Source organism: Lygodium microphyllum, chromosome 26 (genome assembly GCF_053477565.2).
Source record: "Lygodium microphyllum isolate KBCC chromosome 26, Lygodium_microphyllum_v1.1.10, whole genome shotgun sequence".
In the NCBI taxonomy this organism is placed as follows: domain Eukaryota; kingdom Viridiplantae; phylum Streptophyta; class Polypodiopsida; order Schizaeales; family Lygodiaceae; genus Lygodium; species Lygodium microphyllum.
In genome coordinates this window covers 95,166,777-95,182,418 of record NC_141160.1, presented here as the reverse complement: position 1 = coordinate 95,182,418, position 15,642 = coordinate 95,166,777, and the positions used below count along the sequence as shown (strand labels likewise).

Here is a 15,642-nt window from a genome sequence, read left to right as displayed (position 1 = left end):
AGCATTAAGTAATTAATTAATACCTAGTCCTCCAATGTCATAGCCTAGACCCAGACTGGCACCAAGCACCAACAAGTACTTGTCCAACATAACTATATACAACCTTTACGAATGTCACCCATTGCGCACTTGGGGGTAGCCTGTCATCATGACTTAATTGACTTGCACTTCACATGTGCATAACTTAATGATGCCAAAGCTAAGCATTAAAAATACACGTCCCCGTGACATTCGTTGTCCTCTTCATTTACTTCATAATGTCTCCTCACCTCTAGTGATGGAGAAGCTTGAAAAAGACATGTAGGATCCTAAGGGGAAGGAGTCTTGCTGCTTAAGAAGAAAAACAAGGCGCGCTATTGCATGCAAGAGCATTGCCCCTTTTTTTGCATGAGAGAGAGAGAGAGAGAGAGAATACTTCTTTAATTTTCTAAAATAAACTCTTCTTCTCAAAAAGCAAGATATCCACACATTTGAAGGCTAAGTGGACCACTTAATTGAAGTTAACAACATATAATTTTTTTGGGACATGCACAAGCTCAAGCAAGCAAGAACAAGAAGAAGAAGAGAAGAAGAGAGCTAGTTTTGGCCACACACAAGAATGAGCTTAAATGAATAAAGAGCGTATAAGATGTTCAAAGACAGAGCAATGGGAGTAATCAGAGAGTGATGTCTGCCACAGACAGATCTCGAGGTTTGTAACCACTAATCGGAGTTGAGATGATGTTGAAAGTGGAAGGGCAGCATGCTGGAAACCAAAATGTAGTAGTCTCTAGGGTGGAATTGGTAAACATATCGATGTAACCACTTGAATGTGATGGCAGCTGATCATTGGAGCTGTGGAAGGTTGGGCGACAGCAAAGGAAGGTGAAGATGATGCAAATAGCTGCATTGCAGAAAATGCTACTTGGAAGATACTTCGGAGGAGGTTGATCAGCAAGGCGGCTTGCATAAACTGTAAATGCAGCTGTTTGGAGGTTGGAGAAGTGGTTGCCAGTAGTAGGAAGCAATGGGTGGTAGCAGCGGATAGGTGCAAGTGGTTGTAGATGATGTAATAGCAATCGCTTGGGGCTAGACAACGAGTGGAAGAGGGCTGATGGTTGAACACCGGCAAGACAAGGATATATTGAGTGGAGTGGGCAGCCTCATGTTTATAGATGCGGATCCTCCCAAAGTTTGGGTATTTGCTTATGGGACACATAAATTTTGGTAGAGTTTGAGTTTTGGGGCTGTTTAATGAGCTAGTCTTCATTTAATGTGTAATGCATCTTTTTTAGCTTAACAATCTTGAGCAATTACCACGTTGCATTTACCCTTTGCTTCTTCAATACCTTTAAACCAAGGCCTTTGATTATGGTTGTATATATTTGGGTCTCTCGACCATACTCCCTCAATCAAAGAAGTGTTGAAACATCTTTGACTTGGCCTTCAAAAAGAATTCCCCAGAAAACTAAGGAAATTATTATTAACAAGCAACGTGAGGTAAATGGCCTTGCTAAAGATAGTGCATGGACAAGCTGAAGAGTAGTGGTGCAATGAGAAGCCGTTTGTGGGCAAGGAGCTGGTGAGTGCACCCAATATCTAGTAATGAGGATGAGGCTACATGAGAGCTTCTGTAGACTGATCTACAAGAGCTGGCTTTGTAGGTGTTAGCAGATTAGTTAGTTCATGTGCGAGTCTATGTTGGGTTTTGTGGGCTAGGCACATTATCCTATGGGCACTTGATTTAGGCACGATCAAAGGTCCCAACCCCGTTTTAAACGAGAACTCTCTTGAGCAGTTACACAGATTAGAGCAGCCATCTCCTCCCTCCTCTCTCCATGTCTCCCATAGGGCTCGTTCTTCTAGCCCTAAAATGCCTATGATGGCACCCTTAGTGCCGATGCTTGTTCTTCCTTCTCTTCCCAAAGAAGATTGTTTGGATGGATCGAATTATTCGCCTTGGTCTTGTAAGGTGGAATATATCTTGACACCTTTGATCTTTGGGAGTTTGTTATCCACCCTATTCCCCGTCCCACGGAGGGTGGGATCGATATAGCTGTTATCCATGAGTCATTGTTCCTTCATATCCATGTGTTGAAGGAGCGTTCTTTAGTGGTTGACTCGTCTTGTGAGGGCCGCTTATTGATAGTGGTTCTTCGAGCCATACGGCTCCAGGGGAAGATATGCTACAGGATCTTTGTTCATTTGAGGGTCTTGTCATTGTTGGCAAAATTTTTTTGGTGCCTATTAGTGGCGTTGGCACTTTGCCGTTATTGCCAGACCGTTCCTCTAGCTCCATTTTGGAAGTCCTACATTTTTCAGACTTGTGGTTTGTACTTCTCTTCCTTTATGGCCTAACTAGACTTGGTACTCGGGTTGTCTTCACAGAGCACCTCGTGTTTATTGAGGATTCTTCTTCAGGAGCTGTTTTAGCAACAGGTTGGTAGGAGAGCAGGCTCTATAGGCTCCATTCCCCTTCTACTATGCAGGGTCCTTTGAGGCAATTGTCCATTGCTGTGTCCGTTCCTGCCTGTGCACCATCTCTTCTACAGGTTCTTTTCCATCCCCCACCCTCTCCTCTAGTGGTTCCCTCATACCACCCATCCCTTTCAAAGGGGGACGATCTCAGTGATGTAGTTGTGAATTTCTTGGTCCCTAGTGTTTCAAAGGGGGATTCCTAGGATCTTGAGGAGCTTCTTCATCGGTGGTCTACATTGATGGACTTTATCAGCGTTGGCACTTTTTCTATCACCCTCGGATCTGCATCTTCTTTGACCTTCAACTACACCCTGGATCTGAGAGAGGGTGTTAGCAATCATGTATGTCATACACTGTCATCTCTTTCTTGTGAGCCTCAATTTGAGTTAAGCAGGGACATTAGGAGCTGACTTGTTTGTCATGTGCTTTGATGGAGGAGGTAGCTCATACTAGTGTTTGCATTTCTTCTTTCAGTCATTTTAGAAGTGTTTGTGAGTCAGTTTCTAGTCATTTTGTTGCCCTTGCCACATTTGTGAGTGCTCCAAATTGCCATGTTACTATTATTGATATCACATCAACATTTTTGGCATGATTTGCTGTTAAATGTAGTCAGTCTAATTTTTTGCCACTCTCATGTTGGTGGACAAGTTTTTGGGGGGTTTGTGCTATAGCACCGCCACACGCCACCCGCCCAAAAAAAAAAAAAGGAAGTTGGTAGATTATGTTTTCTCCTTTGACAAGTGCTCCATTGGCTACTATAGTCTCTTCGTCTTTGGTGTGGATAGGAGGTTGGATATTCTCCGTCATTGTCGGTCATCATTTTAGCTTGATTCGGTGCCCTCACTGACGTCACAGGCTACGTACATGGACTAATTGGTTCTATCCTTAGCATTTAGCATTCTTTTCAGTCAGTGCTTGCAGATTTCTTTCTTTATCTCTTGCTCTCTCTCTCTCTCTCTCTCCCCCCTTTTCTCCATGTTCGTGATTCTCTTCTATTGCGTTCTCTCATAGGTCATCTCTCACAACTCTTCGGTGCTAGAGAGGGAGTGTAAGAGGGTGGTGAGGTGGGGCAGATAGTCGTCATCTATCGTCATCTATAGTTTTATGTAGGAGCATAGGATCTAGAGAGGGGTTTCCGTAGTTTGGCAATTAGAAATCCTGGAGTTGGGATTGACATCTAGGTTCATGATGAGCTGTTTCTTGATAGAGTGGGATTTTCTCCTAGTCCAAGCTCACATGATGGGGCACTTTGGTGGTTTGGTGAAGTCGGGGAATCCATGGTCATGTATGTTTAGAGGCATTGTTGATAGGATGGTCATGTATGCTACTTTGATGCATTGTTGATAGACATAGAGAGGCGCTGCTCTCGCTTCTGTCTCGCACTCTCTTCCCAAAGTCAAGGCGAGTCAGTTTTCAGCTCGTGCGCTCGAAGAAAACAGCAGGCTGTTTTCCAGCAAGTGGCTGCATGTGCATCGAGGCGACGGTGTTTCAGGCTTGTTTTTACTCAAACAGTCACTCGACACCCAAGCGCAGGTCATTTTCTGCTCAGACAGGTCAGGTCGTCAGTTTACAGGCCTGCGCAGGCAGGCGACAGCTAGATGGCAGCTCCCAGGCAGCAGGGACAGGCATGCGACAGTAGGCGACACCTTGCAGGCGACAATTTGGCAGGTCACGCAGCAGTCAATGAGCAGGCAAGCAGTTGATTCATCACGTTTTTTGATAAATTTTCATCAATTTTTATTACCTTTTTTTTTTCAAGCAGCCCCCTTGCTTCTCCTGCAAGCAGCTCCCTTGCTCATTGATGGGGGTTCACGCGTGTAAGCACAGTTCTCAGATTCGTGCCTGAAAATTTGGGGCTTTTCCTAGATTTGATGCTATTCATACATAACAGTGACATTTGACCAAGAAATTGCAAAAAATGTGCACATTGGCTCTGAAAATTTTGGGGCTTTTCATGTATAAGTGAAATTTTGCTCAGCTGAGTCAGATTTATTGACATTGGTGCACAATTGGACCCGAGAAATTTGGGGCTTTTGCAAAATTTTGTAAAATTTTGCTAATCTTGCCCGTTTTATGTTTTCGAGAACATGTATTAATGCAATCATGGTAGATCGATTAGTGAAATTTTGGGCCTTTTGTCGAAATCTGTGGATTTTGGCAAAATTGATGTGACAAATGCACTTTGGGAACATTGTTGAAGCAATCTTCGTGCTGTAAGTAGTGAGACTTATCTCCCACTTGTGAGATTTTGGAGAAATTGTAGTGAATTTTGGTGTTTTTTGTGTATCAAAAGTTGACGCGGTCACATATGTATGTAGTACACATGTTGGGCAACTTCCATTGAGTTGATGTATTGCTTGCTGAACATTCATGTTGCAGCAGTCTTAGTGATCATTTGCAGATCTAGGATTGTTGTAGATGTATTTTCGTTGATATTGTGGCAGTGATGTATGCATGCAATGTATGCTGAAATTTCAGTTATACTGCTGAAAGTCATCCATTCTACTGCTGTACATGTACTTGGACTGAATTTTGCTCTTATTTTCTGAAAATCTGGGTTTAAATCAGCTGAATATTCAGCTCTTTGTTTGCTGTCATAAATTGCAGCATTGATTTTTGGTACATTGCTGAAAAATGGCTGCAAATGCTTCTAGCGGCAGCGACACTAAATCCCTCTTTGAAATCAAAAGGTTTGATGGCACTGGTTTTGATTAGGATGCAGGGTATTCTGTTTCCCAAGGACTGTGAAGATGCTCTCTTGGAAACTAAGCTTGCAGCTATGCCAGATGTCAATTGGGATAGATTCAACAAGAAGGCCATTGCATATATTAGGATGGGCGTGTTTGATGATATACTTACAGATATTAAGCGTCTTGATACGGGTTATGCTATATGGAAAAAGTTAGAGAACACTTATGAAAATACAACTCCAGTGAATCAAGTACACCTTACGCACAAGCTTGTGAACATGGAGTTGGATGAGTCTAAGCCAACAGCTGAGCATTTGAGTACTTTCACAGGGATTTTGAGTCAGTTACATGACTCTGGTTTGCTGGCCTTCGATGATAAATTGAAGGCTATTTTCTTGTTGATGACTTTACTTGATAGGTGGGAGTCTTTGGTTGTTTCACTTAGCAACAACCTTGCTTTAACCTTTGATGGTGTTAGGGGCTCTATTCTCAATGAGGAGATTAGAAGACAGTCTAGTGGAGAAAGCAATGGTTCACATTGGCTGGTGGGGCTATCGCTTGGTGTTCAAAATTGTAGAAAATTGTGGCACTGAGTTGTTGGGTGTAAATTCCCTTCGTCTCTGTGTATAAAGATATACGGTGTGAACACACCCTTATTGTACTCTAACATATAAATACTATCCTTATTGTACTCTAACATATAAATACATTCTTTTATTCTTTGCGTACCATTACAATCTGGTACACCTATCTTTGCATTCACTCTCTCTCACTCTCAACATTGCTGCTCTCGCTTCTGTCTCACACTCTCATTGCGCACTCTCCCCTTCACCCTTTCCCAAAAATTCATTCTCAGTGGTCTCTCTAATAAAAGATATTCCCTCCTCTCCTTTAAATTCATTGAATGACCTTTCATTGAATAAAGGTACACCCCACCCAGTTATTGGATTTAATGATAATACTCTTCTCCCTCTTATTTATGAACATACTCCCCTCCCCCTAAATTGACACATGGATAATTGCAATAAAGACATGTATACATGGATTTTTGACTTTATGAGAATTAAGTTTTTTACTCTCCTCTTGCCACAAGATGACGTGTCAAAGATTCCATGACATAAACAAAATCCCACCCTCCTATTTGTAAGGATATATTATCTTAATCCTCTCTTAGTTGACATGTGGATTTTTGCATTAAAGACCAATAGATCTTTTATCTTTTCATGCCACATGTTGATACGTCAAGATCTTGTGACATCAACAAAATTCCAGCACCCCTTCCCTCACCTATAAAAGGGCGACCATTTGTGAGTAATGAAAGTAAGAAACAATTGAGAGTAGAGCGATGCTAAGGAGAGAGATGCAATATGTGATAGAGAGTGATAAGGTGAAGACTTAATTTTCTAACATGCCATAATTCCTACCCGCTCTCTTTTATCCTCATCCATCATCTTTATTTCAATCTATTTGCCTTTTTTTTTTTGTCCTATTCACTTTCTTTATCCCATCCATCATGCCCTTGCGCAAGAAGGTTAATGTATCAAACAAGGTAGGGCTCTCTAACATAGTAGATCCGTCATTAGTGACACTTAGTATAGAGGAAATGGTGGCCAACGACACCATCTATTCCACTTGAAAAATTAGGTATCTTTTGCTTAGGTTTTTGTACATAAATTTTGAAAGACTTTTTATTCCTAGAAAATAATAGAATATCTGTCTATTTAATCGATTAGATTTCAAGTCTCTAAAAAAACCATAAAGACAACTTACAACTAATAAATTAATATATATTTTATTTGATATTTATTTACAAATATATTCTTAAAATCCATAAAATTTACTCAAAATTAGGGTGTATTTTTAATCACTTTTTAAAAATTTAAATCCATTCATGCAAACACATCAATAATTTAAGAAAAATCAAGATGCTAACGTTCTTGTACGAAACATGAGCTTAGTAGAATAATGCATAAATAATTCATTAAAGTCTTAATACATATCTTAAATTGTTATTATTCGTTAGAAAATCTTGTTAAGGCATCTAATTTGACATAAACGAATTATAGATTATTCCTCTTGTGGTCGAGGAAATAAATTTCAAAAGATAAAAGGATATATTAAATAATACATATGAATTATTCTAGCACTCTAGAGATTAAAATAGAATGGTTACACTTAGTCACACATTAAAAAAATATGTAATTCTAGCTAGCGTCGTGTGGTTCAATTATCAAAGGACTACATAGTCAGGTTTCTACTTGATTTGATACGATCGCTTGGATTAGAAAAGTGCTGTCATATAAATTTTGCTTAAGAAGGATTTGTTGGTTATTGGTTGATTAATATAGATTTAGTGTCCAATGGAAGTATCTTAGCTGGAATGAAAGCAAATAGTGGAACTGTTGCTTGATAAAGATGTTTTAGTGTAGGTAAAGCCATTTTTGGTTATGGATGAAATGTTGTTGATTTTGGATGTGTTTGAAATAATGTATGTCAAAAGTTAAGTAGATAGGATATGAAGATGTAGTACAGATTTTCCATAGGAGGTAGCACTATGGTCAATGTGGATTTGCCGCAAGAGACAGTACCATAGCCGATATAGACTCACTTCAAGGTTTTACCATCACAGCTTACACTTGGCCGGTTTATAATCGTCTAGAGTGCAGACTGCCACCTAGATGAGAGGTCAAACATGTGAGAAATGTTCATTCCTTATGGTGGTCGAGAATCAGATGGACTTTGGTAGTAATGAAAGTCCGTGCTCTTCTTTGTAAGCATGACCTTGTTCCAGTAGTCTAGTGTGGTGTCATTAACTCTAGGGCTAGTAATTTCTTAAAGTTGTACTCTTGAATATTTTCTTACACCTTTCTTATCTTAAGACAAGTCTCTATTATTTTCCAAGTGGATTCAATCTTTTTTTGCACATTGCCATCAAGGCAATGCTAATATGCTTGCACTTATTCAAATAATGAAATCAATTTCTTTTGCAAATGGTGTTGCTGAGAAGAATGATCATCAAGGTTTTCTGTAAGTGTAACAGAGACTGACCCTTAATTGTTTAGGAAGGCCCAAGGGATACTTCACACTAGCACGTGTACACCCCAGGATGGCATATCACACAACATAAAGGCTGAATGTTATCACATTCTTAGCACTAATTGTAGCTGTCTTCTTAATTAGTTCTTTGTGTCACTTGCATTGCTGTTCAATCATCCCTTGTTCTGGCTTAATTTGCTTTTGGCCTCAACACAGTTGTTTTCTGCCTTTCTGAGCATAGGCAGTGTATCTAACTGCTGCATTTTGTGAATAAACCTCACCACAGTCTGGAGTCAACCCTATCTAAGCCCTATTTATCAATAGGCAGCATAGTCAATCCTGTTTCAGCCTTCCATCAGGTCGCGCTAACCTCTGGAGCAAATCTTGTGAGCAGCCATCTTGACAAGCTATGCATCTAACTGCTGCATTTTGGTGTTTGGCATTTCATCGTAGAGCTTGCTGCAGCTGTACAGTCTGGATTGTGGGAATATCTACGTCACTGTTGCAGCTATTCCATTTCTGAATCATCTTTGTCATGCTTCAGCCTTTGAGCTAGCTTTCACATCCGTACGAATTGTGTACAGTGTGATCAGCCTGTTTGCAAGCATTTTGACTCATTGCCTCTGCTTGTGATGCAGTTGTGTACTGCGCTTTCCAATTACAGGCTTAATTAGTGACATTGAAGAAGACTATCCTTAACTCAAGGATATTGGAAGCAAGTATTTGATAGTAAGGAAGACACTTTTTGGATTATAGATACCATCAATCAGGAATGCTCTCATTGGACTCAAAGTGAGTTTGTGCTCATGGTCAAAATTATTTCATGAATCCATAATCAACTTTAAAAGCTATTTACCAGGATCTAAACCCATCATGTAACAAGTTACACAATAGATCGTGGTTTATTGACTTTAGGCTATGTGTGTGCTGGGTTGTGCCAACAATTTTGATTCGACATATTCTATGTTTTGCAAACACATGGATAAATGCATTGGTGTTCATGTTCACTGATATGCATTGTACATCTTGAACTCATCATGCATTGGTTGCCAATTCAGGGGCTTCTGGCATGAAACTCGTGGCCTACAGCCTATGGTTCCCACAGACTGCAAGGGGGTAAAATGGTTGAAAAGGTATCTAATGTTTGGAGCTGCATTGACTTTCTTCGGAGGACAAAGTGATAGAAGGTGTTCATTTCCCCAGGTCATGTTCTTACTGGGCAGAGAGCCAAGGAATTCAGCATGTAATTTTAAAACTGAGAAGCTAAGATGTGTTCAAGCAGATAGAAAACTTCCAGAACAACTTCTTGAAAGTGCAACAATGTTCACTGAAAGAAGTATGCCAAAGCAGATGGAAAGTGCTAACAAACTAAGTGTGATTAGCTCTGCATATGTTGAAAGGGTCAATCAGGCAGGAGACATTACCTGTCAAGAGAATATATCAGAGCAAGCAGTAAGGTCATCTGATGCTGCAGACTTGACCTTACTTGAACAGAAGACTGTCTCAAATGCTGTAGTCATTGTGTTTGACATTGAGACAACGGGCTTCAGGATTTCTAGTGATAGAATTGTTGAGTTTGCTGCCCGTGATCTAGCTGGTGGCAGTTGTAGTACAATGCAAACTTTGGTCAATCCAGACATGCCAGTACCCCTGCATGCGACGAATGTCCATGGGATCAGTACAGAGATGGTCAACAGACCAGACATACCAAGGTACAACTTTTTTCTCAAGGTGTTGCACTTGTCAAGGCTACTTTTAACTGGAAGGACTCATCTTAGTTATCTGTTCAAGGTTGTCATATAAACGTGTATAAGCAGTAATTTTCAGGGCTTGCTATAAGTGAAATAGGCCAGTTAAAAGTTTATCATGTTTCAACCAATTGAACATCTGGTCTTGTGGCAGGCTGTTCTGTAGCTATCAGACTTAGGATTGACAAGGTGCCTACAAATGTAGACTTGGGATTTTATGTGTGAGATTTAGCTACATGATCTTCTTGTTCTTATAAAGTAGGAAGAACTTGAACACTTGAATGACATATTTAAGTTTATCAATTCACCATTTTGAAAATACCACTCTTGATGCAAGTCCTTGCAACTGCTTAGTTGGATGATTATTCTCTGGAGTCTGATTTTGATTTGTACAGTACTTTCCTATGCCATTTGGGCCATATAACTTTGATTATTTGCCTTTTGAAACCATGAGCCTCAGGGCTGTCTTTTGGAAGAGTTTCAACTGTAGATATCCTTGAAGAATACTGAAGTGCAAATGCAAATGCTCTCTTGAAAGGTTCTTTCTAACCTAATCAGCCATGCGCTATCCTACTCAGGAATCAATACTTCACGAGAAAAGACATCTTGACAGTTCTGATTAACTTCATTTGCCTCTTACCCCCAAAAGCCCCAAATGGTGCGAGTTTTTCATTGCCATTGCCATCATTGCCATCATCATCAGCTGCATTTTCCTTCAGCCCTCATGCAATATCTTTGGCAACTGATTACCATTTTTCCCTGTAATGGATCCACAGCTAATGAGTACCTTGAAGATATCATTGTAATCTCATTAATGCTTGTTGCCAAATGAGTATGGTGAGGTGCTGAACAGAATCGACCAGGTATGTTCACTTGATATGCCACAAGTGGATGTGCTTTGGCCAAACAGAGCAAAGGGCCTGCAGGATGTGATACATCAGTCAACTCCAAACCTCCTTTGCTAGATTAGGTGAGAACATCAATGAATTCCAAAGGATGATGATGAGTAGAAGAAGCATCGTTCATTTTCATGGAGAAAATCAATGATTTTGATGGGAGCTAGAAAGCTATCTTATGGACATGGATGTTAAGAAAAGGCAAGGGCTCCACCAAAAAGCCCACGAGTTAAAGCAAGTGTCTTGATAAAGAGGTGAAAATGTAAAGAGATATATGAAGTTCTGCATACCATAACATAAATAATAAGCAAAGGAGGTGTTACTTTTGTGGAAAAGTAGTGGAGTCCATAAACCTAGGTTGCATAATACAAAATATGGGATTTGTATTATATGGAAAATATAGGCCTATTATGTACTGACCCTAAAAAATTACAAGACATAATACAAGAACACATCATCAAATACATGGATTACTATATGGGAATAAGAATATGATTATCAATAGAGCCATTCTTTTATATGAAATAATATTCTATACAAGAGAAATATTCATTGGTATGAAAGAATAGTCCATGTAAATTCTAATGCTTTATAGTCCACTACCATGTCCAATAAGTCTTTAAGCTAGACCACAAGGACAAATGTAATATATAAAAATTTTCATCTAGCTACTCTATAAATTAATTAGCCTATATCATCTGGATTAAATTTGTCGTGCGATTCATAGGATAAACCTTTAAAATAATTCTACACAGCACTTCTGCTGGGAAAGAAAGCTGCCATGATTATACTGAATACTCTGCTTACCAGGAATATAACGAAGCGGCTTCAAATTAGTCATCTCAAAAGTTGCAACTGAGCATGATACTGGTAACCTTGACTATGTTAAAGCTAGTGGTAGCCAAATTATCAAAATAAAGAAGCAGCTCTGAATTAGTCATCTCAAAAGCTGCGATTGATGCATGATACTAGAAACCTTGCTTGTGTGAGGGCTAGTGATAATCAAATTATCATCATATAAGATCATGAAACAATTAAGCAAATCAGTAAAATAATATTCAACCTACTTTTGGCGAAACCTTGTGAAATAAAGAGGGAAGCAATCATGGGGAGCTTGCTTCAGACTGTACAATGCTTGTTGGCCTTGTACCTGTTACACTACATAATTAGCTGTATATTTTGTTAATATTTTTTGGCTCTCAAAACAGCCCAAAAAATTGTCCATAAACAATTATTTTAAAAAGATGAGGCATGAGTTTGGTAGGACAAAAGGCTCTCAAAGCTTTTGAAAAGGAGTCTTTGTGGGAAAACCCTCATCCCTTTAATCCAAGACAACATTTGTGTTTGCTTTTTCAGGCCTTTGTCATCTGTTCATCATTACTTGACGACACCCTTTACTGGTTGAAAAGCTGACGTGCAGGTGTGAGTCATGATAGACAGCCCTTTTCGCTCGTTGCCTACCAGTTGTCACTGGAAAGCTGGGGTAGAAGATGAAGGATTATGGTAAGGAGAGGTTGTCAGTGTTAAAGATGTGGGCAATCTGAAAGAGCGACAACGGAAGAGGGGTATGATGTCAATGGCTCGGAAGGTGAGATCTTGGGTGATTCAGGCTGAGGCATCATGAGTTAGTGTGCAGTTGTTCCAGCAAACCTAGCACCCACAATGAGTCAGGTGTCTTTAGGCATCTAGCTTTGATACCATGTGAATAAGCGTTAGGGTTTAGAACGATTAAAGAAAAAAAACAACCTTTGATACTATGTGAATAAGCACTAGGGTTAATAGAGAAAGCACAATGTATGACAACATGTGACAAACAAATGAACTTGAGAGAATAGGGTTGAGAATGAAGAAGAACAGAAGAACTCACAGAACAAATCGATGCTAAGGATGAATGCAGTACAATCGGCGAGCTCAAGGTGCAGAAGGCTGTCCAACAACCATTATATTTGGGAGCTGATGGAAGGATGCTGAGAAAAGTGTTGTTATTTGAATGGATCTTGAGTGCTGTAGACAACTGACTCTTGATGCCAAGAGTAAGGGATGATGTCTCCAAGGATGAGAGTGTGCAGTGCATCGGCAAACACAGCAGCCCTTCAGAGATAGGAGTCCAAAACAGCAGGTGCAACAACTCTGATGTAAGCCATAAGCAGGAAGAGAGGCAGGACTACCAAATGCAGGTATTTGGTGTGAAGAAATACTCGAGTTGGAGAGGTATTTAGAATTTGGCTCAGTCCTTTCAGAGATTGTATTCCATCAGAGTCCTTAAAGGACTGGGGCAGAGTGAGTGGAGAGTGTGTTGTACTCTGAATGGGTCTTGTAACACAGTAGGCAGCTCTGGAAGATGGGCAGCAGGGAGAAGAGGGGCAGAATGATGCAGGTGGCAGCAGTATGCTGAAAATGCAGGCTGCTGTCCACACTATAACTGATGGTGATTGGAGAACCGCTGATGTCAGCTGCTTGGGAGTAACCTGCACTGCAAAACACAGCCTGTAGAGGCTGGCCACTGCTGTAGACTGCTCCATACGGGCTGGAAGTAGGTCGCCTACTGTAAATGCAGCATACACAGGTGTTAGGGTTGGTAGACAGGAGTTCCGCTATGTCTGGCTGCACCATAAACTGAAGTATCCACCAATGGAAGGGTGTAGACAGCAATGGATGATAGTGCTAGCTGATGGAGATATTTGCAAAACAAGGGGCTGAGTGGTTGGGAAGCCTTCTATTTATAGATGTGTGGATCCTCCCAAATTAGGGTTGGCTTATAGGTCACAAACACTCTCCAGGAAAGTATTGCAATTTTAGTGGTCATAGCACAATTCTCTGAGAGAACAAGGACTAGACAACTAATAGATACAATGACCAAGGCAATACTGCTGTCGAACACAATGATTGAGGACAATACAATATAAGCTCTACTATGAGAGAGCATGCAGGATGCTAGTCAGGATGACTTGAAGAAAGACATAGGAAGGATATGGCATAGAGCAAGAGAAGTTCTTGGTGCTTGGTGAGTATGCTTGAAAAACAACCATGCCTCGCTCCTTACCATTACATAGGCTATTGCTATGCTCGAAAAACCATGCCTCGCTTCTTACCATTACATAGGCCATTGCCTAGGACGAGACTTTCTCTTTGCCCATGTGCCGTGCTGGGTCGCCTTTACTCCTTTGCTCCCATTGGCTCTTCAATGTGGTATTGGTGGCCCTTGTGTTTAATGCCATTGCTACCTTTAACACTAGCACGCACAATGGACTCCGATCCACAATGGTACTCGTTGACGTCACCTTCATCCTCAGTGTTGGGGACATCGTTCTGTTGGATTTGGTCTTGGTTCAGAAGTGGAGCAACAGGAATTGGACCCGAAGGAATGGGTGGGGCGGATTGGGGTTTGGTGGGGGCCAATGCCAGGGTGCTGTTGGACAGGGTAGTTGTTGTTACAATGGAGGGAGAGGGTTGTACTAGAGGTGGTGTTGTTGGAGCCAAAGGTCCATGTGGGTCCACAGGGGCAGTTGCGGGGTGTTGTGGAAGATGAGCTTGGTAGTGAGCTTCTTCAAGTAGATTACGCCAAGTTGGATTTGTTGTGGGAGGTAGTCTCGCTCAAAGGGCACGGGCTAGGCAGGCCTGTGTTTGCTCTCCAACTCCTACTTATGCATGGTCTCAACATTATGGAAGGCATGAATGTAGTGCCCATTGCTTGAGGGAGAGAGCTTCGGATTTGACCCTACTTTCTTGGGGTGGCTGTCTTCGACTAGTCATCTCTTCTATTGATACCCAGGATCTTCAGATACCACCTAGATTGGGACCTTGGAGGTTCAGCCATGACTTGGTGACGAGGCCTTCGTATTCCTTCCAGCAGGGATGCACGGAGCTAGTGGCTTCTCTCCCGAGGTTGAGTTTTGGATTCTCCAGTTCACTCTGTCTACTGTTCTTTATTGTAGGTTACCTTTTAGGTGGAAATCTTGGATCTTCGGGATCCTCTACATCTCCTTCCTCCTCTTCTTCTTGCCTTCGTCCCTTGGTTAGCATGGAGCCACCTCTCGAGATCGAGTACGGGCATATCCTTATGGTTCTCAACACTACACAAAGTCTGAAATTCCTCCTATGCATTGCATGTTTTCATCATTGTACTAGGGCGCTTGGGCAAGTGAATAATTTTCCCACGAGGGACACTCTCGAAGTGGCACCTACTGCATGAGCATTCTTTAGCATGTAGCATTGCATCTCCACCTCACTCTTCTCTTGTTCCCTTTTTTGGGCTTGAGAGGGGGTGTTGAGAAACCTTTCACCCTTCACCCGCGGTTTGTGTTTTTGCATTTCTGCATTTTGCGTTTAGGGTTTGCAGTCCCAAAAAGGGGCGCCATCCTAGACTGACTGTGCCTATTTATAGGCCACTCCCATTCATTCCTTACGGTTGATTCATTCAGTCCGTCACCTCTTCTCTCCAGCCTCTCTACTACCCTCACACCCCTTCAAGAGGACATTGCGGTTCGTGGTTCGTGGCTGTCTTCATCATCTTCCTTGCTACGGTACCCTTGGTCCCTTGTATCACATTCACTCCATGATTCGGAACTTCATCATTCCATTTATCAGAGTTTCTTCTCTTTTCTCTTTTCTTCTCCATGTTTGTCGAGTTCACTCCGTGTTCCTCCTCGCCAACTCTATTGTCTTGCTGGTATGCCATCTTTTGACAACACCTTCACCTTTACTATCTTCTTCCTCTCGTTTTGGTCATCTTACAGATGAAGAGCTTCAGGAGCACTTCCGCATCACGTGCAATTTGGTTTACACGTCTCCAACGAGTGCTACTATTTCGCTCGA

The 15,642-nt window shown here is 41.2% G+C and overlaps 1 protein-coding gene across 2 annotated transcripts in view; it reads left to right on the top strand.

The window, feature by feature from the left end:
• The window catches only part of DPD1 (Polynucleotidyl transferase, ribonuclease H-like superfamily protein), a 61,305-nt gene that overhangs the window by 9,807 nt on the left and 35,856 nt on the right, over positions 1–15,642 (top strand). For both annotated transcript variants that reach the window (XM_087668374.1, XM_087668375.1), the window contains exon 2: positions 9,242–9,895. In XM_087668374.1, the coding sequence (XP_087524500.1) occupies positions 9,242–9,895 (654 nt within the window). The remainder of the gene's footprint in view (positions 1–9,241; positions 9,896–15,642) is intronic.